Source organism: Sphaeramia orbicularis, chromosome 1 (assembly GCF_902148855.1).
Source record: "Sphaeramia orbicularis chromosome 1, fSphaOr1.1, whole genome shotgun sequence".
In the NCBI taxonomy this organism is placed as follows: domain Eukaryota; kingdom Metazoa; phylum Chordata; class Actinopteri; order Kurtiformes; family Apogonidae; genus Sphaeramia; species Sphaeramia orbicularis.
Window position 1 is genome coordinate 30,564,391 of NC_043957.1, and position 20,446 is coordinate 30,584,836.

General features: G+C 37.5%; 2 protein-coding genes across 4 annotated transcripts; one reads left to right on the plus strand and one right to left on the minus strand.

Moving 5' to 3' along the window:
- Positions 1 to 587: 587 nt before the first annotated feature.
- On the minus strand, positions 588 to 9,080 carry crtac1a (cartilage acidic protein 1a). 3 transcript variants are annotated; one of them, XM_030135316.1, is made up of 14 exons: positions 8,943 to 9,080; positions 8,259 to 8,462; positions 7,756 to 7,952; positions 6,916 to 7,052; positions 6,627 to 6,783; positions 6,411 to 6,545; positions 5,604 to 5,740; positions 5,063 to 5,199; positions 4,823 to 4,905; positions 4,169 to 4,269; positions 2,823 to 2,991; positions 1,705 to 1,850; positions 1,477 to 1,516; positions 588 to 1,001 (listed from the first exon to the last, which is right to left on the minus strand). In XM_030135316.1, exons 2-14 carry the CDS (start codon positions 8,447 to 8,449, stop codon positions 880 to 882), a joined length of 1,752 nt encoding a protein of 583 aa, XP_029991176.1. In that variant the 5' UTR covers positions 8,450 to 8,462; positions 8,943 to 9,080; the 3' UTR covers positions 588 to 879. The 3 variants fall into 3 exon arrangements, with proteins under 3 accessions (XP_029991176.1, XP_029991185.1, XP_029991192.1); XM_030135325.1 differs by lacking the exon at positions 588 to 1,001 and adding an exon at positions 1,150 to 1,376; XM_030135332.1 differs by lacking the exon at positions 588 to 1,001 and adding an exon at positions 1,150 to 1,376 and having other exon boundaries at positions 1,473 to 1,516.
- Positions 9,081 to 9,356: 276 nt separating this feature from the next.
- Positions 9,357 to 15,003, plus strand: r3hcc1l (R3H domain and coiled-coil containing 1-like). The gene is made up of 7 exons (XM_030135343.1): positions 9,357 to 9,477; positions 9,852 to 10,357; positions 10,472 to 10,659; positions 10,797 to 10,867; positions 11,012 to 11,107; positions 11,215 to 11,355; positions 12,685 to 15,003. The coding sequence occupies exons 2-7, from the start codon at positions 9,875 to 9,877 to the stop codon at positions 12,735 to 12,737; spliced, it is 1,032 nt and encodes a 343-aa protein (XP_029991203.1). The 5' UTR covers positions 9,357 to 9,477; positions 9,852 to 9,874; the 3' UTR covers positions 12,738 to 15,003.
- The last annotated feature ends 5,443 nt before the right edge of the window (positions 15,004 to 20,446 follow it).

Below are 20,446 nucleotides of genomic sequence, written 5' to 3' on the forward strand. Positions count from 1 at the left end.
TGGAAACACTGTCATCTTCTACAACATTGATTCATCAGTAAAACCCATGGAGTTGGATCAATGAAAGTGGATGGAGACACTTGGTTTATGTTCAGTTAATGGGAGATTTTGCAGAAAGAGTCACTTTTTCTTCACTTTTCTCTGTTTCTGGTATAAAAAACTTCAACTTTAATCTTTAAGGTTTAATGAAAACGTACATGATCAGTAAATTAAATATAGGAAAATACCTGCTGTTCACTAAAAAAATGCAAAATACAGAGGATAACATAATAATAAATGGTGATAAATCACATAAGAAAAGTTAAATATGGAGAAAAAAATATTTTGGAACTAGCACAAAAGTAGCACTGGGTCTTTATAGGTTAAGAGTGATTCTTAAATTATTAATCCAATATATCACAAATGCATGGGGTATCCAAAAACCTTTTTCCACCACTGTACATTGATATCACCTTTTCCAAGCTAAACCCTGCTCTCAAACGGTGAGACTTGTCCAGAAAAACAAAAGTAAAGACACTGCTGAGATATTCTTCTGACTCTGGCTGAAAATTGAGTTCATATATAAAATTGACTAAAAGTGATCTTTGTCAGGGCTTTAATTACAATAATAAAAATGGCGGATATAATATTGAGGCAGGCTTTGTTTCTTCATGTGGAAGAAAGCATGATACTGACCCTTAAATATGGAAAAATGACCACATGCACATGCAGGTTACAGAGCAAACAGGGGCTTGTACACAAGATGGTATCTGTGAGGAGGCAGTTACCGATTGAACTGAAAACATCAAACTCTGATCTTTAGCAGAAGTGTGCAGAGCTGGATTTGCTAAATATGCTGTCTGAAAATGCAGTCTATTAGTTTTACCCTGAAGGATACCATCAGGTCAGATCTGCCAGTGCAGACAGAACCAACACACAGTGCAATAAAACAGTTCTAAAGCAGGAGGCTTCGGTCAAGGAGACAGAGGTGGAGTGGAGACTGATGAAAAATGGAGCCAACGCTGCGTTTAGGAAGGGAGAGAAAACAGGTGAAGACACAGCTGAAGAGACAGACTGGACACATGAGCACAAAGGAGGAATAGATGAAGACAAAAGTCAGTTACATAAATGAGCTCCAATGCTACACAATGATAATGTGACTCAATTATCTCACTGATTTTATAGACTTTATTTATGTTGTTTGCTACAGCACATGGAAAATACCAACCCTAACACAACTGTAAGAGTTAGTGTGATCATGAAAATATACATGAAAAGATATGAAAAGAAGATGAACACACTACTCATAGAGTAAAAAGAACAAGAAAAAGGCATTAGCCAAACAGCCTCTAAACCTCTCCATATTTTCCATTCATTTTTTTATTTCATTTCTTCACCTGTAGAACATAAACAAAAAAAAATTAAATTAAAAATGGAATATTGGCATCATTTAATTTACCGTTGATGACACTAATAGTTGTTTAGTGGTTTGCTTACCAGTGCAGCGGCCATTCCTCACAGTAAAACCTTCACCACACTGAAAAAAATGTAATCAAAACCAAATTCACTGATCAGTTACATTTTAAAGAGAAACAGAACTGGAACTAAGAATCCAATACTCATCTACAGATTGATCTTATGTTTGTAGACTGTTGTAAGATGACTTTTTGAGGATGTAAAACAAGCATTATGTGACTGGTGAGCTCAGTTCATTATCATCTGTACCTGAGTGTCATTAGTGAGCGCAGACGTTTCTCCCTCAGTGGGATATGCGACTTCTACCACTGAGTTCATTTCTCCAGGCTGAAGGGTTCGAGTGGTGGAGCTGCCGTCTGGCCAGGAGACCTCCAATACCTTCACCTCATCATTCCCTGTGAGCAAAAACATTATTGACATATAATTACCTCATGAAGAATTTTGGAAATGTTTCAAAAACACATGATATGGACCTTCAAATGGATACAAGAACTAACATATCTACAAGGAGATACATCGATCAGCCTTAACCTTCTGATCAATGACACCAAAGATTTCATTCCAATGGTACCTTTCACTGGGTTGGATATATTAGTCAGCAGGTGAACATTTAGTCCTTGAAGCTGATGTGTTAGAAGCAGCAAAATGAGTCACGTACGCAACTGAGTGACTTTGACCAGGTCCATATTGTAACGGTGATGACTGGGTCAGAACATTTATGCAACTGCAGGTCTTGTTGGGTGTTCCTGGTCTGCAGTGGTTAGTATCGACCAAAAATGGACTAAGGAAGGACATATCAATCTGAGGACCACTGATCATCTGTGGGAGGTGTTGGACAATTAAATCTTATTCATGTAGGTCCACCTCTCTACTTCAAGGACTTCAGGGATCTGCTGATAACGTCTTGGTCCAGATACCACAGCACACCTTCAGAGGTCTGGTGGAGTCTAGGCCTCAGATCAGAGATGTTTTTGTGGAAAAAGGAGAACCTACACAATATTAGACAGGTGGTAATAATGTTATACTCCCATAGATGCTGGATTGGTTGAGATCCAGTTGTTGTTTAGATACTTTTGGTCAGCTTTAACCACTTTACACTGGTAATGAACAACAAGATCTGGAGATGATCTGACCCAGTGATTTGACCATCACTATTTCTTCCTTGTCAAAGTTGCTCAGATCTCTACTATGGCCCTTTTTCTGTTTCTAACACATGAATTTCAAGGGCTAATATATCTAACCCAGCAATAGGTCCCATTGTAATGTGATAATCTATATTAATACCACTTTATTTATCAGAATGTTTTGGCTGAACAGTGTATTTTAAAGTGTCTAATCTCAGTAAATCAGTGAGGATTAACAGTTACCTAAACCAAAATGGGCGACAGGCTCCATTTCACACAAGTATCCTGAGCCTCCATCAATGATGCGTATGTGAGCTCCACTCCTACTGGTGAAGGCTGTAACTTTGGCACCACGGGCAAAAGAGCCAAACTGGGTACGAGGGATGACCCGCAGCCAGTTATTGGATGAGCCCTGACAAGTTTGACAGGACAGGATTTAGATGATCAGAGCTACATATACAGTCTGTCAGTGTCTGAGATGATGAGTAATGTATTCAGCTGTGTTTTAGGAGAATCCTATTTAAAGTTTCAACAGGGGTAAGTAAATGAATGAATGAAACTGAAATTAAATGGAACAAGTGGTGCCAGACACAACAAACCCCACCCCTCGCACATATTGTTACTTATTTTGGCATGGATCCAGCTGATGTCATCATGTCTATGCATGTGCTGATGTCAGCATATCAATTGCCTCTATATATGCACTAGGTTTCGAGTGAATTGAAAGAAAAATTGATGTTTTTATAGACATTTGAAATTTCACCCCTTATTAAATGGGAGAAGAAAAAATATTTTAAAAATTCATTAAAAATTTGAACTTTGACCTACTTTTCTCAAAATGCAATGACATGTATTCTGGGTCACTGGCAATCTATAAACCCAATTTGGTATGAATTCAACCAATAGTTTTGCTGCTACAGACATGTGAAATTTTGCCCATTATAAGTAAATGGGAAAAGAAAAAAGATTTTAAAAATTCATTAAAAATTTTAAGTTTGACCTATTTTTCCTAAAATATAATCAGATCTATTCTGTGTCACTGGTAATCTACAAATCCAATTTGGTATGAATTCAACCAATAGTTTTGCTGCTAGAGTGTTAACAAACAAATGAACAAATCAAACCAAAAACCCTTGCCTTACCCCTTGCCTCCCCCTTTGGGGGGTATGGTGGAAAAATTTACTTTTTATATTTTATACTCTTTATATTTTATACTTTTAATATAATCTTTAATACTGTTAAGTACATGCTGAGTCACTGAACATTTCCACAACAGGGGCGGGGTAATAAACAGCACATTTTCATCATTATGAAGCTATGTGCAGCCATACCTAAACCCAATAACAGCTACTGTCAAAAATCACTGTCACTCAGAGTTTTTAAAACCCTGTTAGACAAGAAGGCTACATCCTGTCTCCTAAGGCATGAATTTGCTTTTAAAAACCTCAAAATATAGTATTGTTAAGTGTAGAAAACTTCCTACTTCTCATACAATTGAATGTTTTTAACATAAAATGACAGAAATGTAATTTGTACAAATAGTCTTCCGTAGTAAACTGTTATAGATGCAAATATGCACACACACACACCTGTGTGACCTTGAAGACAGATATTGGCTGCTGGGCGCTCTCTCCATGTGCCAGCAGCAGGTCCAGCTGCCCATCCCCATCCACGTCTGTCACAGTACCACCTGTCCAAAAGAAACACAGAGATTTCACTGAATCATCCTCCAAACACTCTAGCTGCCGGGTCACTGTAAGTCCTATAAATAACGAAAACTCAAAATTTTTGCCTTTGTTTTAGTATGGAAAAAGTAAAATTACATGATGAAAATGCTCACATTTAAAAATGATCCTTTCACAAAAAATATGACTAATCTTAAGGAAAATAAGTGGATTTTTAACGATATTATGCCTGTTACTACATGTTTTGTGTCTTAGTAGATCCACTGTGACCTGTAAATTGTAATGCACATGTGTAAATTAGAAGCTGAGGAAAAATATTGTGAAAATTGCACTTTCCTTTTTTTTCATGAAAACAAAGACAAAATTTTTTAGTTATTATTCATAGCTTATGCTATTATTTTACTGGTCGGGCCAGCTTTGGCTGTATGTGGCCCCTGAACTAAAATGAGTTAGACACCCCTGCTGTAAATAATCTGTTCAGGAATTGAATTCATAAAAGTATGTCTTTGTATGTATTAATTGCGTGACCAGTGTTCTTCATTCTGTGATAATGCTGACCTGTTCCTCGCCCCTGTGGCTCTGCAGCATCACCCACGTTAAGCTCCTGGATCAAAGGGTCAGCATTCGCTCTTCTAGACACCCTGAAAACACACAGATTTTCAACATGAGGAACAGTTCACAATTATAATGTGCTTCTAAGTCAGATAAGTAACAGATACAGACGAACACGATTGACCCTCAAATTGAAATTCACAATAAGTTCGATAGATAGTTTAAGTTACTTTAATAAAATATTACCTGAACAGTCTGTTGGGGGCATTGCCTCTGTAGGCAATATTGTTGAAAAACACTTCCAGCTCCTTGTCATTGTCGAAGTCAGCAGCGATGACTGTTCGAATTGGGGAGGGGGCAGCAAATCCCCCAGTGGCTATGTTCTGCACAGAGGAGCAAATTACTGTCATCCAACATTCCAATTTACTTTTTACCTCCGCCAAGGAGGTAATGTTTTTGTCGGCGTTGGTTTATTTGTCTGTCTGTTTGTGTGCAAGATAACTCAAAAAGTTATGGATGGATTTGGATGAAAATTTCAGGAAATGTTTGCTCTACGAGTGCTTTTCTAGAAAAGAGAGCGCAGATCTCCGCCAAGGCAGATCAGTGGGCCCCCGTGCCCCCCCCACCCCCGATCACCACCAAAATTTTATCATTTGTTCCCTGTGCCAGTATCAACATTTCCTGAAATTTTCATCCAAATCCAGGGCACTGATCTGCCTTGGCGGAGGTCTGTGCTCTCTGAGTGCTTCTAGTTATTCTTTTTTCTTCATCCATTTCACTTCCTTACCCTGAATGCAGAGTTGCTGCCCTGCAGATACAGTCTGTGTGGACCGTTCCAGTTGCCATACACGATGTCTGTCTTTCCATCACCATTAAAGTCAGCTAGTGCTACTCCTCTGCCATGCTGGTAGCGGTCCTCCACACCTGTAGATAAAGACACATATAACAGATTACACTAAGGTTATATTGTAATTCAAGTAGTCTGAGAAGACACTGCAATTTTACCCTCTTCTGTGGACTGTGCATTTGGGCTGGAGAATATCTACCCCAGTGTAAACTTTGGTTAATCATAAGAGGCAGGTTAAATATATTGACAGCTGTAATTACAGATCACTAAGAAGATCCAAGCAGACATGACTCTAGCGCTCTAATCCATGGCTCATACAGTTTGGAAAAGTGTCTCTAACTGTTTTACAGTACCAGAATAATAGAGTAACATCATCTAATGTCAGTAGATCATAAACATCTAAATACAAAGGCTTTCCTCTAATATTGTCAGTGGGTCATAAGCTCAACCACCACAGTGTGAACTCATTTGATGATTGAGAGCATCAATTTAACAGACGTTTATTTAAATGAAAATATTGAAGGCAGTAAACTTGTGATTTGTATCACTGTGATCAGCATTGACTACGGTCATGAGGTTTACACAGTCTGATTTATATCTTGACACCTACAGCCCAGTTTAAAACATATAGTAATTATCAAAACTGGTTTATTTATTTACTAAATAGTTTGATGAGGTCATTAGTGACTAGTAATATGGAACTTCTTACATTTCCAACAAAGCCTTGCCACCACTGGTCAAACTCACCTGCTTTTTTGGCCACATCGACAAAAGTCCCATCTCCACTGTTCTTGAACAAGAAGTTGTTTCCATTCTCATTATCACAGAAGATGTCAGACCTGGACTGGCTGAGGATCGGTCCAACCACCACACCGCGACCGCCTGCACAGCAACCAAACTGAGAATGCAGCATCTGGATCTGATCACTTTAGAAGAATATCTAATACTTCACTGACTCCTCACCTGTGAACTTGTTGACTCCAGCCACAGCAGCTACATCAGACAGAGCGATGATACCTTTGGTCAGATCACTGGCAGCCTCATCCATCTCTAAGAGAGCGTGTGGGCCAACGTTGCCACTGGCATAGTTGGCCACGTAAACTGAATAACGGCCAGTTCCCTGACAAGAAAAAGCAGACGGTGTTGAGAAGGAAAGCATGAAACAGTAAAGGAGTGAAAGTGTGGGAGGGGAGAGTTATGAAGATTTAAGGATGTGGTCTTTACGTGTAGGTGGATAAAATGGGTTACTGACCTTCCTGTCAACACATGCAACGGAACGTCCTGCCATATGATTAGCCACACCACGACGCACATTGAGCTCATCACTGAGCAAATCCTCAAAGCGGCCATTACGGAACTTGAATAACTTGTCTGAATAAGTTGCCCGTCCTGCAATGATAAAATATATATATATATATATATATATATATATATATATATATATATATATATATATGTATACATATATATATATATATATATATATATATATATATGTATATATATATATATATATATATATATATATATATATATATATATATATATATATATATATATATCATAACAAGGAAAAATTTAACATATATTGAAGGGAACTCATCAAAAGAGAATGCACTGTGCTGGCCAATATACAAGATAAACTGTTTTTAATTTCCATTTACTGTACTGTAATTTAAGATGTAACACTTCAATAGGCAGCAAATTACAGAATATTTTATGATTTGGCACATCTTCTTACTAACTTTTACAGGCAGTCAAGATTTGCTTTTTAAAAGGAAGCAACACCAAAGATGCTGGCATATCTGTTCATTTTGGAAGTTTTTACTTCATTGTAGTTTGCATAATAAAGATTTTTTTACATTCTGCAACTGGTTCATGCATACTTAAAATGTTTTATCAATCTTTGTGGCCAAGTGAACAATATATTTATCAAAACCTTCATTTTACATCATCAGTTTTAAAGTTTTTTTGTTTTATATGTAACTGTCACAGTCCAAAATCCCAATTTAATAGTCCTGTCATCTGGAAAAGAAACCCACCAGAATCTTAAAAAATACAATGATGCTACCCATCTCTTTGTAGTATTTACCAGAGTAGGCATTGTTTGTATTGAGGAAGTAGATTTCTTCACGTCCATCTCCATCCACATCACATGCAGTAACTCCAATGGCGTTTCCTGCTGGGTCTCTCAGGGCATAGTATGGAGAGTTACTGTCATCAACAGCAATATTTAACAGCCGTTTTTGTGTGGGATCATACTTCAGCACCAGGTTGGGCCCGTTGTACCTGAAACAGGAGAGTACAGCACAATATTGAAATACCTGTCACACAGTACTGTCTGACCCTTAAACTCTTAGAGAATGTCTTTTAAATGAACTTTAAAATCACATTTTATTGCTGATGATTTTAATGTCTATTTTAACTTAAATGTTTTATATTTTAACTTTCTCTCATCTTAAATTTATTTTTATGTCTCTCCTGTGATGTTTTTATGTTTTATGTAAAGCACTTTGAATTGTCCTGTACATGAAATGTGCTATACAAATAAACTTGCCTTGACTGTCAAAAGTTTAATCTTTTGTCCACACCTACCCAGCCACCACCACCTCCAGGTCACCATCACCATCCACATCTGTTACAGCCATCCCATAGTTGAGCTGTGTTGGATTGTGCAGTCCATCAGGGGGAAGCATTGTCTGGGTTACAACCTGAAACATGGGCTCAGAGTTCTGGGCGTGGCACTGTAGTCCAACCAGGAGAAACACCAGACCTGAACTCCACATCACTGCAGTATGTCTGGGTACAAAGCACATACTTTTTTATAGCACTGGAGATTCAATATGCATCAACATATGCATAGTTTACCAACAGAGAAAAAAAAGCCAAGAGCATTCTGAACATTCAATCTATGAAAGAGCCGTAATAACTTAGTTTAAAAATTAAGAAAACGGACAAAATAAGCAAAAACAGAATATAAAGATAAATATCATATGGATGATACATTTGTAATGCAGCTAAATCCACTAGTGAACAACAGAATAAGAATCAGATTTTCATCGTTTATCAGAATTTCCAATAACTTGATTTATATACCAGAAGATCAGCATTTCTGTAACACGTTTGCAGTGCATGATCATGACAGTTCAGTCTATGCACAATAGAATCTCTACTCATAAAAATGTACTCACTGCTGTAAGGGGAGACAGTAAACACAATATACAGTGGGATGCCGAAACGTTCCAGAAAACAAGAATAAATAAATTTTACTAGTCTTACCCGACAGCTTTGTCGTGTGAAAAGGTGTCACTAGTGTGGCTTTGCTGCCGAGATATGACAGTATTCAGCACAGTTATATTATTTGGTTAAAAAAAACAACAACTTCACCTTACACAACTCATGCTTTGAAAATTTACGAAACAGCTTGTGTAACGTGAACATGACTGGCCAATGATCGAGGACCTACAGGAATATTTTGGGTTTTGACCAATGAAATACACGTATGTCCCGGACATGGGGCGGAAGTGGGTTTGTTTGTAAGCATGATAAACATTACGATGGCCCAAAAAAAAAAAAAAAAAAAAAAAAAAAAAGAAATATTAATTGAAGATACATTGGTAAAAACCTAGTTAAATCTGTGTGAAGAATCATTTTGCCAAAATGCATAAAAACTACGTCATAAAATGACAGATTCATGCGGCAGTTTATTCTGCAGCAGTGCCACGCTGAACCACAATACCCATAATTCTCCGCGTGACTCTTACCTCTGCGTCATCACTGCGACGAAGATTTGTTGCTAAACAAACCAAAACAGGTGAGACAAAAGAATAGGTTAAAATGATGTGACTCAGTTCACATACAAAATGAGTCTAAATGAAAGAGAGCGAATGAATTTGGAAGTGTGGTCAAATCGATGTTAACTTCTTGTTTAGTATGATGTTGAGAGTTTTATAACCTTTTCGTCAGCTAGCTAAACATGTAAGCTAACATTGGCAATGGAGTGCTTTAAAATCCTACCTCCAAACTGTGTGTACTGTACTTTAATTTTGTGAATTGTTTGAATAAAAGATACAGGAACGCATTTTGCCACTAAACTCATTTAGGATTTATTTATAATATATCGAAAAAAGGGCATAACGAGTAACATACATGACGCGTATTATAATGTATCCTTTAATGTTTAAACAGATGATTTACTGTGATCTATAAAAATGGAGTCAGAAGAGTCAAAGGAGGGCTGTACTCCAATCCAGCCTTCACCTACACCTTCCTCACAGTCAAAAAGACCAAGTCAGGCTCTGTATGTCCCAAAACAACGTCTCCAAGCATCCAAAGACAAAGCTCAGACTCAGGGTGAAGTTAAACCAAGACCCAGGCCTCGCTATACAGACAAGGCACGAAAGAACGCCAAGAACAAGAAGAACCAAGCTGGAGCAGCAGTTAAAACAACACCTGGTGGAGGAGAAGATGGGGGTGATGTACATAATGGTGAGGCAGAGTCTGATGCAAAAGCGGAGAGGTTGCAAGACACGGAAGTGCAGAGTAACGGGCAGTCTGAGTTGTCTAATGTAACAGAAGATGTTAAATCACGACTGGAGGAAACATCCCCTCAGGATGAGAAGGGGGAAGAGGAGAGCTGGGATACCCTGTTCAACGATGATGGGGACTGCCTTGATCCACACTTGTTGGAGGAGGTAAGTGTTTGGTTGGAAAATATTAAGTCACTCTCAGTGTTTTCAAGGTAACTTTTGTAAAAATTGTGACTTAAACTGCCATTGATCCATGCCGCTTCTCTTACACTTTTGCAGTTTGCTAAGATGGAAGGAAAAAAGAAAGAGTCAGTTCAGGAGCCCAGGTTTGATTACTACAACATGGACCGAGATTACGATGATGACATCGACCTCAGAGAGGATGAACTATCTCACATTGTAGAGATTTATGACTTTCCTGCAGAATTTAAGACAGAGGACCTTCTCAAGTTATTTCAGCCCTACCAGTATGTATGATTAGTTTGTCTCTGAGAATAGTAATTACAAGGCTAAATTAAACCAAGCAAAAGTGTTTCAATTTTCTTGAGAAATTATGTTTAATGATCCCCTTGGTTTCAGTACCTGTGTATTTCTGTGCTTTTAGACAGAGAGGGTTTGATATTAAATGGATTGATGATGCACATGCCCTGGGTCTCTTCTCCAGCCCTATTGCAGGTTAGTGAGAACATTTTGCCACATGTTATTTTTTAGGACATATATTTATTGAAAATAGAAGTGATACAGTTGTTTCTACTAGTCTGTCCTCTTAATGAGTTTTCCTCTGCAGTTGTAATTTGTGACCTTTTTTGCTATTCTCAGCTCGTGAGGCCCTCAGATCAAATCATCCACTGTTGAAGGTGCGCCCACTTTCCAAGTCTTCCCCTGCTACTAAAGCCAAAGCCCGTAGCTGCTCAGGTACCATCAATGCCATCTGATTTTTTGATTATTTATTTATCATCTGTATGCTGAGTAATTGAAAACTAATATCCCCTGTTTTCCTTATTCTTCTCTTTTATCCTAAGACTACCTCTTACCTGCTAAGGAGAGACCTCAGACGAGTGCAGCACTAGCTCGTAAGCTTGTGATTGGTGCTCTTGGTGTGAAGAGCAACCTGACGAAGGAGCAAAGAGAGGCAGAGAGGAAGAAATTACAAGAGGCAAAAGGTACATCATACCAAAACTTTATGCTCAGCTGAAGTCTTCAACCAGCAGTACATGTGTGTGCATTTGTCGTTATAGGCACAGATCCAGTGAGGCATAAGTGTAATAACCTGAGTGAGTGGGAAAACCAGTCACCCTAATGTGCCCTAGTTTTTACAGCATTAATTTTATATATATATATATATATATATATATATATATGTGTGTGTGTGTGTGTGTGTGTGTGTATGTGTATATATATATATATATATATATATATATATATATATATATATATATAATATTAGTTAATGATTATTTTACTGTACACATGACCTCAGCATATTTCATTTTTTTTTAACGTTTTCCAAAATGAACTTAAGTACACCTGTATCCATTCTCTGCCTTTAAGCCTTCTTGGATCCAAACTCTGCTGAAATGAACAGGTTGTAAAACATTAACAGGTTTCAAAACATTATTTTGAATGAACAAAACTAACCCTGGCTGTAACGAGGGGCTTTGTCCTCTTTGTGGTGTATTCAGGTGTTAGAATCTGCAACTGCACAGCTAAGTGACATTAAACCACACCCCACAATGGACCTTTAAAGCCAGGGTTGTAATAATAATTTTGTATCATTTACCATGGGGGTAGGTGGGGTGTCCTCTCCTTTTCCCTCTCAACACGGCAAATAATGCAGACCATCTCCTTCAGAGTACCATTTCCATTCAGCATTTCCATCTGCAATCCTGTGTGTTGGCATCACAAAGGTTCTGCCTCAAGTGGGAGCTGTTTCCACACTTTACAAAAAACTGAGAGAGTGTAGTTATAAGTTGACACCAAGAGAAGCTGCTCTTTATCCATTGCTGATCGTAACAGATCTATAATCCCAACAGCAGCCATTTCCCATAATAGACTGAACTTAAGTATATAGGCTCAGAAAACCACAAATGGCTGTCCACTGAACGACCAGGCAGGAAGTCAGGGCTTGAATATAAGGAACTAAAAAAAGCTCCTTTGTTCTGAGCTCAGCTGTGCTCTTTACTTAAGATCACAACGGCGCAGTAAATGTCAGAGCAGACGTGCATCATGTGCTGTACATCTTGTGCTTGACTGGATGCCACGTATGGTTGTATCCAGAGATTAATTTACAGCAGTTTAAAGTGTACTCTATTTTCTTTCTTTTTCTTTTTCTTTGTCTTTTTCTTTGTCTTTGTTTTTTTCTTGTCCTTTTCTTTTCCTTGTAGCAAAGAAATGCAACAAATTTAGAGCAACAGGTCACACCAGTGTTGTTTAGTCTTGGGCTGTTTCTGATGAACTTGTTGAAATATCCATTTCTGGGTTTTGTCTTTCAGAACAAAAGCGCCTGGCTGCCAAACAAAGGGAAGATGCTTGGGAGGGAAAGTGACTGGAACAGAAATCCACTCACTATCTCATCTATTCAGAGTTGATAGCGTCTCTGTTTTTTCAGTAAATTCTGGGTTTCTCCTGCTCTCTTTTTTTTTTTTCTCCGTCTAGCCATTTTATTCCTTCAGAGAGGAATCCCCACTCTTTTCTTGGGCTCCAGTTTTGCACCAGATTACAACGTCCTGTTTCCTACTGTTCTCTCACATTGAAGTCCATACTTTGTTAATGTGGGCACTGTTGTCTTCTGCCACAAATGGGGCAACAAAGAAGAAGGTGCTTTTTGTCTCTAACATTGTACTCAAGGCCTGTAGTGATACACACACTGAACCAATCATTGAGTTGAATGACATGTTGTAAAAGGCCTCTTTCTGGTTTTTATATGAAATGTTTTATGTTTATAAATAGGAGCTACCTGTAAATGTGAGGGCAGCATGACTTTTTGGTGTTATTACTTTCTGTAATAAGATGCAGTGTGACATTATACATCAAGTCTGTTGTTGAAGTGTGTTTTACTATTGTTTACAGTCGGTGTGTGTCGCAGTTCAGTAAATTCATCAATATTTGTCTACTTACAAAGCTGTGCAGATTCAGAAGCCTACTTTTTAAATTGTCTCACCACATTGTTTTAGTAAAGTTTGTTGCTCAGTGAATCCAAATAATGATTTGTGTAATTAGATTCAGTTTCTTTCAACATCCATCCAGGTTTCAGAAACATGTGCTTCCTGACAACTGGAGGCGACTTCAACCACAGGCCATGTGGTGTTGAGTCGCATTCACCTCTTGAGCGAATAATTATGGTTCAATCTCACAACAAGGAGAGGTGGAACAGCATATTAGTGATTTGTCAACTTTTTATCAGGCTGAACCTTTTGATTGGTGAGTTTGTCTGCTCTTTGCCTCTTGTGACAATGGTATCTGGTTAGAATAATAAATAACAGTGCGTTTCTCCTTCAGGGGATCAATGACGTTCATCTGTACCTGTATAATAATCCAGAATGCTTCCAGGTTTTGAAGATGAGCGTTTATATCAGGGTTGTTGTGGTTTTTTTGGGTTGTTTTTTTTTAAGGATAAATCTGAAACTTGCGCTCAATTTCCTGCAACCCTTAAAACAAATGCACAACTAAAAAACAAACTGAAAACCATGTAACATTTAAGCCAAATTCTGCTTTTATATATCGTATTACACAAAACCATCAAATACACAAACTCAGTAGTCAATAAACACAGATCGAATTAATTAAAAAGGTGAAATCTTCAATGGAGTAAAATAAGATGAAACTGAGTGGAAAAAGCCAAAAAGAATAGAGGTAAAGGAATGTAGAACACAGGGAAGATCTGGGGTGTAGAGTCAACTGTGTGACTGTCCAGCTACGGTTATTGACGTCACATGAAGAAAATGGTAAACAAGAGTTAGAAGGATCTCATCAGGTGTTTGTTTCCCTTCTTCCTCATACTCCTCCTCCTCCATCTTGTCCTCCTATTATTACTACTGCTGGTTATCATTGAGCAAAACAACTAAACTGCCCCATGTCTTGTTCGTGTATAGTGAACAAATGTGGTAAAAATGCACAAGTTCTTCCAGTAGAAGTAAAAATGTCTGTTAATAGAGGTAGTAGTAATCCAGCCTCATCACTCAAGTATAGGTACACAAGTGCATGCCCCAAACAAAATATAGATCCAATCTTACAAATCTCATTGAAGTTGGTTTTTGGTCTATATTACGTTGTTCTCTGTATGTAATAACGTTCTATTCAAATAGGTTGAAATCAGTCTGGATGTTTTGAAAAACATACAATGATGCAAAATAGAAGTCCCTGCAAATATAAAGTAATATAAACCCTGTTCTGAAAATGTAAGGAGTACACAGCACATATTTGGTTAAAATGTGGGGAGTAAAAGGTTACAAAAAAGAAAAAATCGGAAAAATGAACACTCAAAATACAGATTGGTGAAAAATCTAACGAAGTACAGTAGTAAAATAGTAAAGTAAAGCCAGTGAATAAACACATGTTGAACCAAAATTTTAACAAATCAGATTCATGGGAAACAGGTCTGTCTTTTGCGAGTTTGTATTGTGTTCTGGGATCTTTTAGTTGTTCAAACCTGCTATTGTGTATAATGAATCACTAAATTAAACTGTAAATATGATGTATCTACAGATGTTACTGCAGTATGTAGGATATTCAACCCCAGTACTGTTGTAGACGTGCCACGTGGCTCACGCTGTACTAAATTAAAGTGTGTCAACCTCAGAGGACAACTCATACATTCGGTCTTTGTGTTCATTTCTTTATGGTAACATAAAGGTTTCAATGAGGATGATGAATTCACCCAGTTCAACACACTCACCACTGATGACTAATGTCTTTCCAGGACCTGCTTGGGATGTATTTCTACTGTAGTATTAGTGGATTTTGAGCAGCGTGCCCAGTGTTTTACTGTGGAAGTTCATAAAAGTGCATTTGTATGTCTTTTGATGGATTTAAGGGCAGGGCAAGATGACTGAAACAAGGACTACTGAGAGAATGTTTTTTTCTTTAATGGAGGGGGTATTAAAACTCCATTATAGTATTATATGTTCTAATTTTCATTTCTGCCAGCTGGTTCCCCATTTGGTAACAATTTCCGTAAACTTTCAGAAAGTAATGTGAGATTTAAAAGCTTAAGTAGCACAAAACATATTTTCATTGTGACTTTAAATGTCTCACATGAGTCTGAGCTTTAAATCTAATTTGAGAGTTTTAACAATAAAGTGTATGTTTTCATTAGCTCGTGAATCTTTGAAGAGTAGCCCTTTTTTGTTTTTTATTAAGGCCTCAGGTCTCTGCTGGTCTAACTGCACACGTAACCTGTTTTATAATCTTCTTACATCACATGTGGACTACAAGTAAATCTGGACTTTTTTTTCATAGTGAGTGTTCCAGATCCGACGCAGACCTCCCTGTACGCTGTTGTTCTTTCAGCTGAGCGACATACAACCTGTAGCTGCTCTTTACTATCGTCGTGTGAGATCTGAGCCCTGCCCATAATCTCATGCTTTACTGTGGCTTCACTAGGAGGTGATGTACCGCAGAGCAGCCTCACACACAATCATTAGATTAACAACACAAACACAAACCACTACTGAGCAAGAAGTGGTTCTAAAGTGCCAACTCTGCCTGAGACAAGCTGCTCAGAAATGCTGTTGTGTCATGGTTCAAATAAAATGTGAGGCACAGTCCAAATGAAGGAATAATCTAATGTCCCACCACAATAAAGGACTCTGGTGGAGTAGGGCAGTGTGTTTCTTAGCATCAGTCAGCAAACACACTTTACATCAGCCCTCCTTAACCCTTTCATGTGTAGTGGTCACTACAGTGGACAGGTATTCTACAGCTGTTCTCTTGTGTATTCATGAGTTTTGTTGTTTTAGTTTCATATTAGCCAACAGTGTGGACACTTATCCCATACAGTGCAATTCATACCGTGATTGTAACTTTGCTGTTCTTGATAAACCCAATCTGCAGTGACATGTTTTAGTGTAAATCAATTGTTAATTGTTATTAGATTGTAAGTAACAGGGTTTTTTTTAACGAAATTTTTTTTTTTTTTTTTGCATACTATCTCCATAAAGTGAATAATAACTAGTATCAGGGTATGTTAAAATGTGAGAAAACATCAGGTTAGCAGCATTAAAAATGTTTTTATTGTATAGTTTTCCATATCACTTCATGATATTTGGATTTGAACACATGCATCTTTGCTTCAAAATTAAATGCATGGTGTCCGGCTGAGTGGACCTTTTTGTAACTCCTTTTAAAAAAAAAAAAAAAAAAGCAACAACTTGATCGTATTGTTTTTTTCATGCCTAGAGAGGAATAACAACACTCAGGAAAAATATCTTGACTAAGGTTCTCATAATTTATGCATGAAAGGGTTAAAGTGTTAGTGATGATCGATACCACGGATTTCCTTGCCGATTCGATACAGAGTAAAATTGCAGGATGGTATTGGCAATACCGATCCAATAATGATACTTTGTATAAATACACTTAATGACTGGAAAATCTAAAAAAAAAAAAGTGTGCTTCAAATCATAATTTCAGAAAGAATACAAGAAATGACAGTAATTATTAATCCGGGGGGGGCTGATCTGCCTTGGTGGAGGTCTGCGCTCTCCAAGTGCTTTCCTAGTTGTTTAATTATTCAGAACTATTATAAAAATGAAAACTTGTATATTAATTCACGTTACATGAACCTGTTGACATGAAACATGAAAATACTGAACATGTAATACTTCAACAAAAGCAACAAAAGCATCCAACATCGACACTTTCCCTCATTCACAAGTTTTTGTTAAGGAACAATAGCATATTTACTGTTTTCCCCTTTAGTTTGTTTCGTTTTTTGCTCAGTACAGACTGAGTCAAAGTTAACTGACTGAGAAGCGTGATGCAGTACACACTTACCCAGGCGGAAGAAGAAGTAGTTCCCACTAATCGCATATCATTTGGACCAGATCCCAATAGTTTAGCTACTTTCCACTGTGTTCATGAATTATATTACCTCAAATGACCAAAGTACCAAAAATGTTGATATTTTGATTTGTGAATTGATTCCAGAGTGTAAAGATCTGGTATCAGAGACATTGATGTTTCAGTATTGATCCGCACATCACAATAAAGTGTTGCTACAAATAACACAGTCAAACAGTCTGATCAGCACCTGATCAGTTATCAGTCACTCCCATTAGTTTATCTGTTTGTGAAAACTAGAGCCCTGATTTCCATGAAATTAAGTGCAAGAGCAGGACAAAGGCCAAACACAGACCCCTTGAGTGTTGTAGTGGATCCATAAAAAGGGGTGGAAGTTGGAATAATTTTACTCTTTCTTGAACATTGAAGATCTAGAGCCAAACTTAGAACTTCAAATAGAAACAAATAAAGTAAAAAAAGAAATGTATAAGCTGCCGACTGACACCAACCCTTGAACTAAAACTGACACTGTTGTTCCCATTGATAGTTCAACAGACTATCAAGTGGTACTAACTAAAAAAAAGAAGGAAAGTGCAGGTTCTAATTTATGGTTCAGAAATAATTCCAGCAGGACAAGAAGAGTAGACTGCTGGCCTTCATGGAGGTCTGCACTGTCTGAGTGTCTGTGTTACATAATGAGATAATATGGCACTAAAAGAGTTTAAACGCTATCATTTAATCCTGCACAGTTAATACACCCTAGTGTATCTATGTTGATAAACCATATTTACGATTATAGTAGCTTATGGAGCTGTGCTTTTATTTTCTGCTTTTCATACTATAGACTAGACTAGACTAGACTAGACTAGACTAGAATAGAATAGAATAGAATAGAATAGAATAGATCTTTATTGTCACTGACACAAGAAGAAAGAAAATCTGTTTAGCAGCTCTGTTCTGTTCAGCAGCAAAAACACTTAGTGCAAAAAAAAAACAAAAACAACTGTATAAAAATATCATGCAAAAGACTGAAAAATGTAGGCAATGTGGAAATCTACAGGATACAGTATTGGCAGCACATTTAACCACATGTGGGTAAAAACTGTGCTTGAGTCTGTTTTTTTTTAGTGTCCTGAATCTCCTTCCAGAGGGGAGGGGGGAGCAGAGGGGGTGTCCAGGGTGTAAGGGGTCTTTTTGCTGGCTATAGACATTTTAACAATTACTCCTATGTGTTTTCTGCATGGACGTTTTACAATGTCTGCAGTTGAAAAAGGCTTATACCATGATGTACCATTGGAGCTACGTTCCTATAGTAGTTTAACATGTTTAACATTACTACCTCAGTATTGTTACAACCCACAGTGGCCTATTGTTCATAATCTCACAGTATATAGCCTAATTATCTTTACATTATGAACACATTTACATTCACAAACTATCCTTTCACAATAAAATGTAAATAATATGAACAAATATGAACAACCTGATATGTCTTGAGAAAAATAAGTGCAATTTTAACAATATAACAGATCTACTGTGAACTGTAAATTGGATTAATAATAAACTGAGACAAAATATTGTTGAAATTGCACTTACTTTTCTTAAGAAATTTTAGTTTGTACATGGTTGTTCAGGTTATTCACATTTTCATGCTGTAATTTTACTTTTTTCACACTAAAACAAAGAGAAAATTTTGAAATTAGAAATTACTATTATTTTACTGGTCTGATGAGATAACACTGGACTGTATGTGGTCCATGACCTAAAATGAGTTTGACACCCCTGACTGAGGGATCTGAAGTACAGAAGCACACATAAAATTATACTTAAACAAACAGTTCAGTGTTTATCCTAAAAAAGCATCTAATTGATCTAGCTGCAGCTGTCACTAAAAATGTGTTTAATGTTTTTACAAGCCAACCTTTTTATATACTTGTGTTTTCTGTTAACCTGTAGAGTACGAAAATTGTCTCCTGCTCCATCCAATAAAAAGCCTGAGACTCGAGTCAGTCACATATTTAAAGCATAGCTGTGTAATGTGACAATGGGCAGCTGTGAGAGTTTCCAGTGTGCGCTGTGTTTGTATTTGTTCGTCAGTGGGAATGAGGTTGGAAACAACCATAAAACAAGGGTTAGTTCAGACTCCCTGAGAAAGGATGGCAAACCCAGTCACTGTTGGAACTTAAGTCTTTTTAAGTCTTATTTTAAATCCGCTGGAGGAAGCAGTGGGTCTAAAAACAGCAGTGACTGGGCTGTCATCTTTACATGATGCAATTCACATTTTGCATGAGTGGCTGTTTAGGCCTAAGCTGTTATTTTGATGAAAAAACATTTGGCTTTGTAATAAACATGATGAGAGACAAAGACATTTTGTGTAGTCATTTCACATGGTCATCTCTGGGCTACAGCGCTGATATCCTTATTTTACCTGGATGATTTATGGTCAATTTTTTAGGAGATTAGTAGCAAAAATGTTGTGTTTTGACAACCATAGCATACATGACGAAAAAGGACAGTTTTGAATCATGTGTAAAGTATAATGTTAACAAAAGACAAAGTTCTACACAGTTATGTTCAAGGTTTTAATGCAACTCAAGGAGAGGACAGACTTTGTGTGAACAAGGTGAAACTGAAAATGAGCTTCGGTGAGGTTTTGTTTTAATGCTTTACTCTTTATGTGATGTTAATGTCCTCCATTTATTCAGATTTTTTTGGGGTGGATGATTGTGAAAACCTTGACTTTAGTCAGGACCACCTCTGTTAAAGGAACCTGTTTCATCTGCAGTAATTATGTTTGCCGGTACAACTCCTAACCTCCCTTTTGTATATATCCAAGCCTAAGGCAGGGAGAGCAGCAGCAAGAGTCCCAGAGGGAGCAGAGCTGAGCAGACATTAGAACCACATGACAAGGATCTAGGCCAGAAGGGCATGGGCTGAGCCACCTGCTGATGAGGGCTGGCACTGGGATCTGCTACTATCAGTCATCAGTTTTGTGGGCTTCACATAGCCTCATGACCTGCCTGAGCTAATGCTACACTCAACAGGAAGGGAAATTTGGTGCAGCAGATTTTATTTTTTCAAGCTTAGGAAGGATACAGGAATATTACTCTAAGATCAAACTATATAAACACTTATGATTTTGTAGTAATACATATAAAAAATAAATGTTTGAGCAATACAACTGCATGTGTTCTGTCTTATAAACGGGCCCTTTGTTAGAGTGGCTCAGTAATAAATAAATCAGACGTGTCTTTA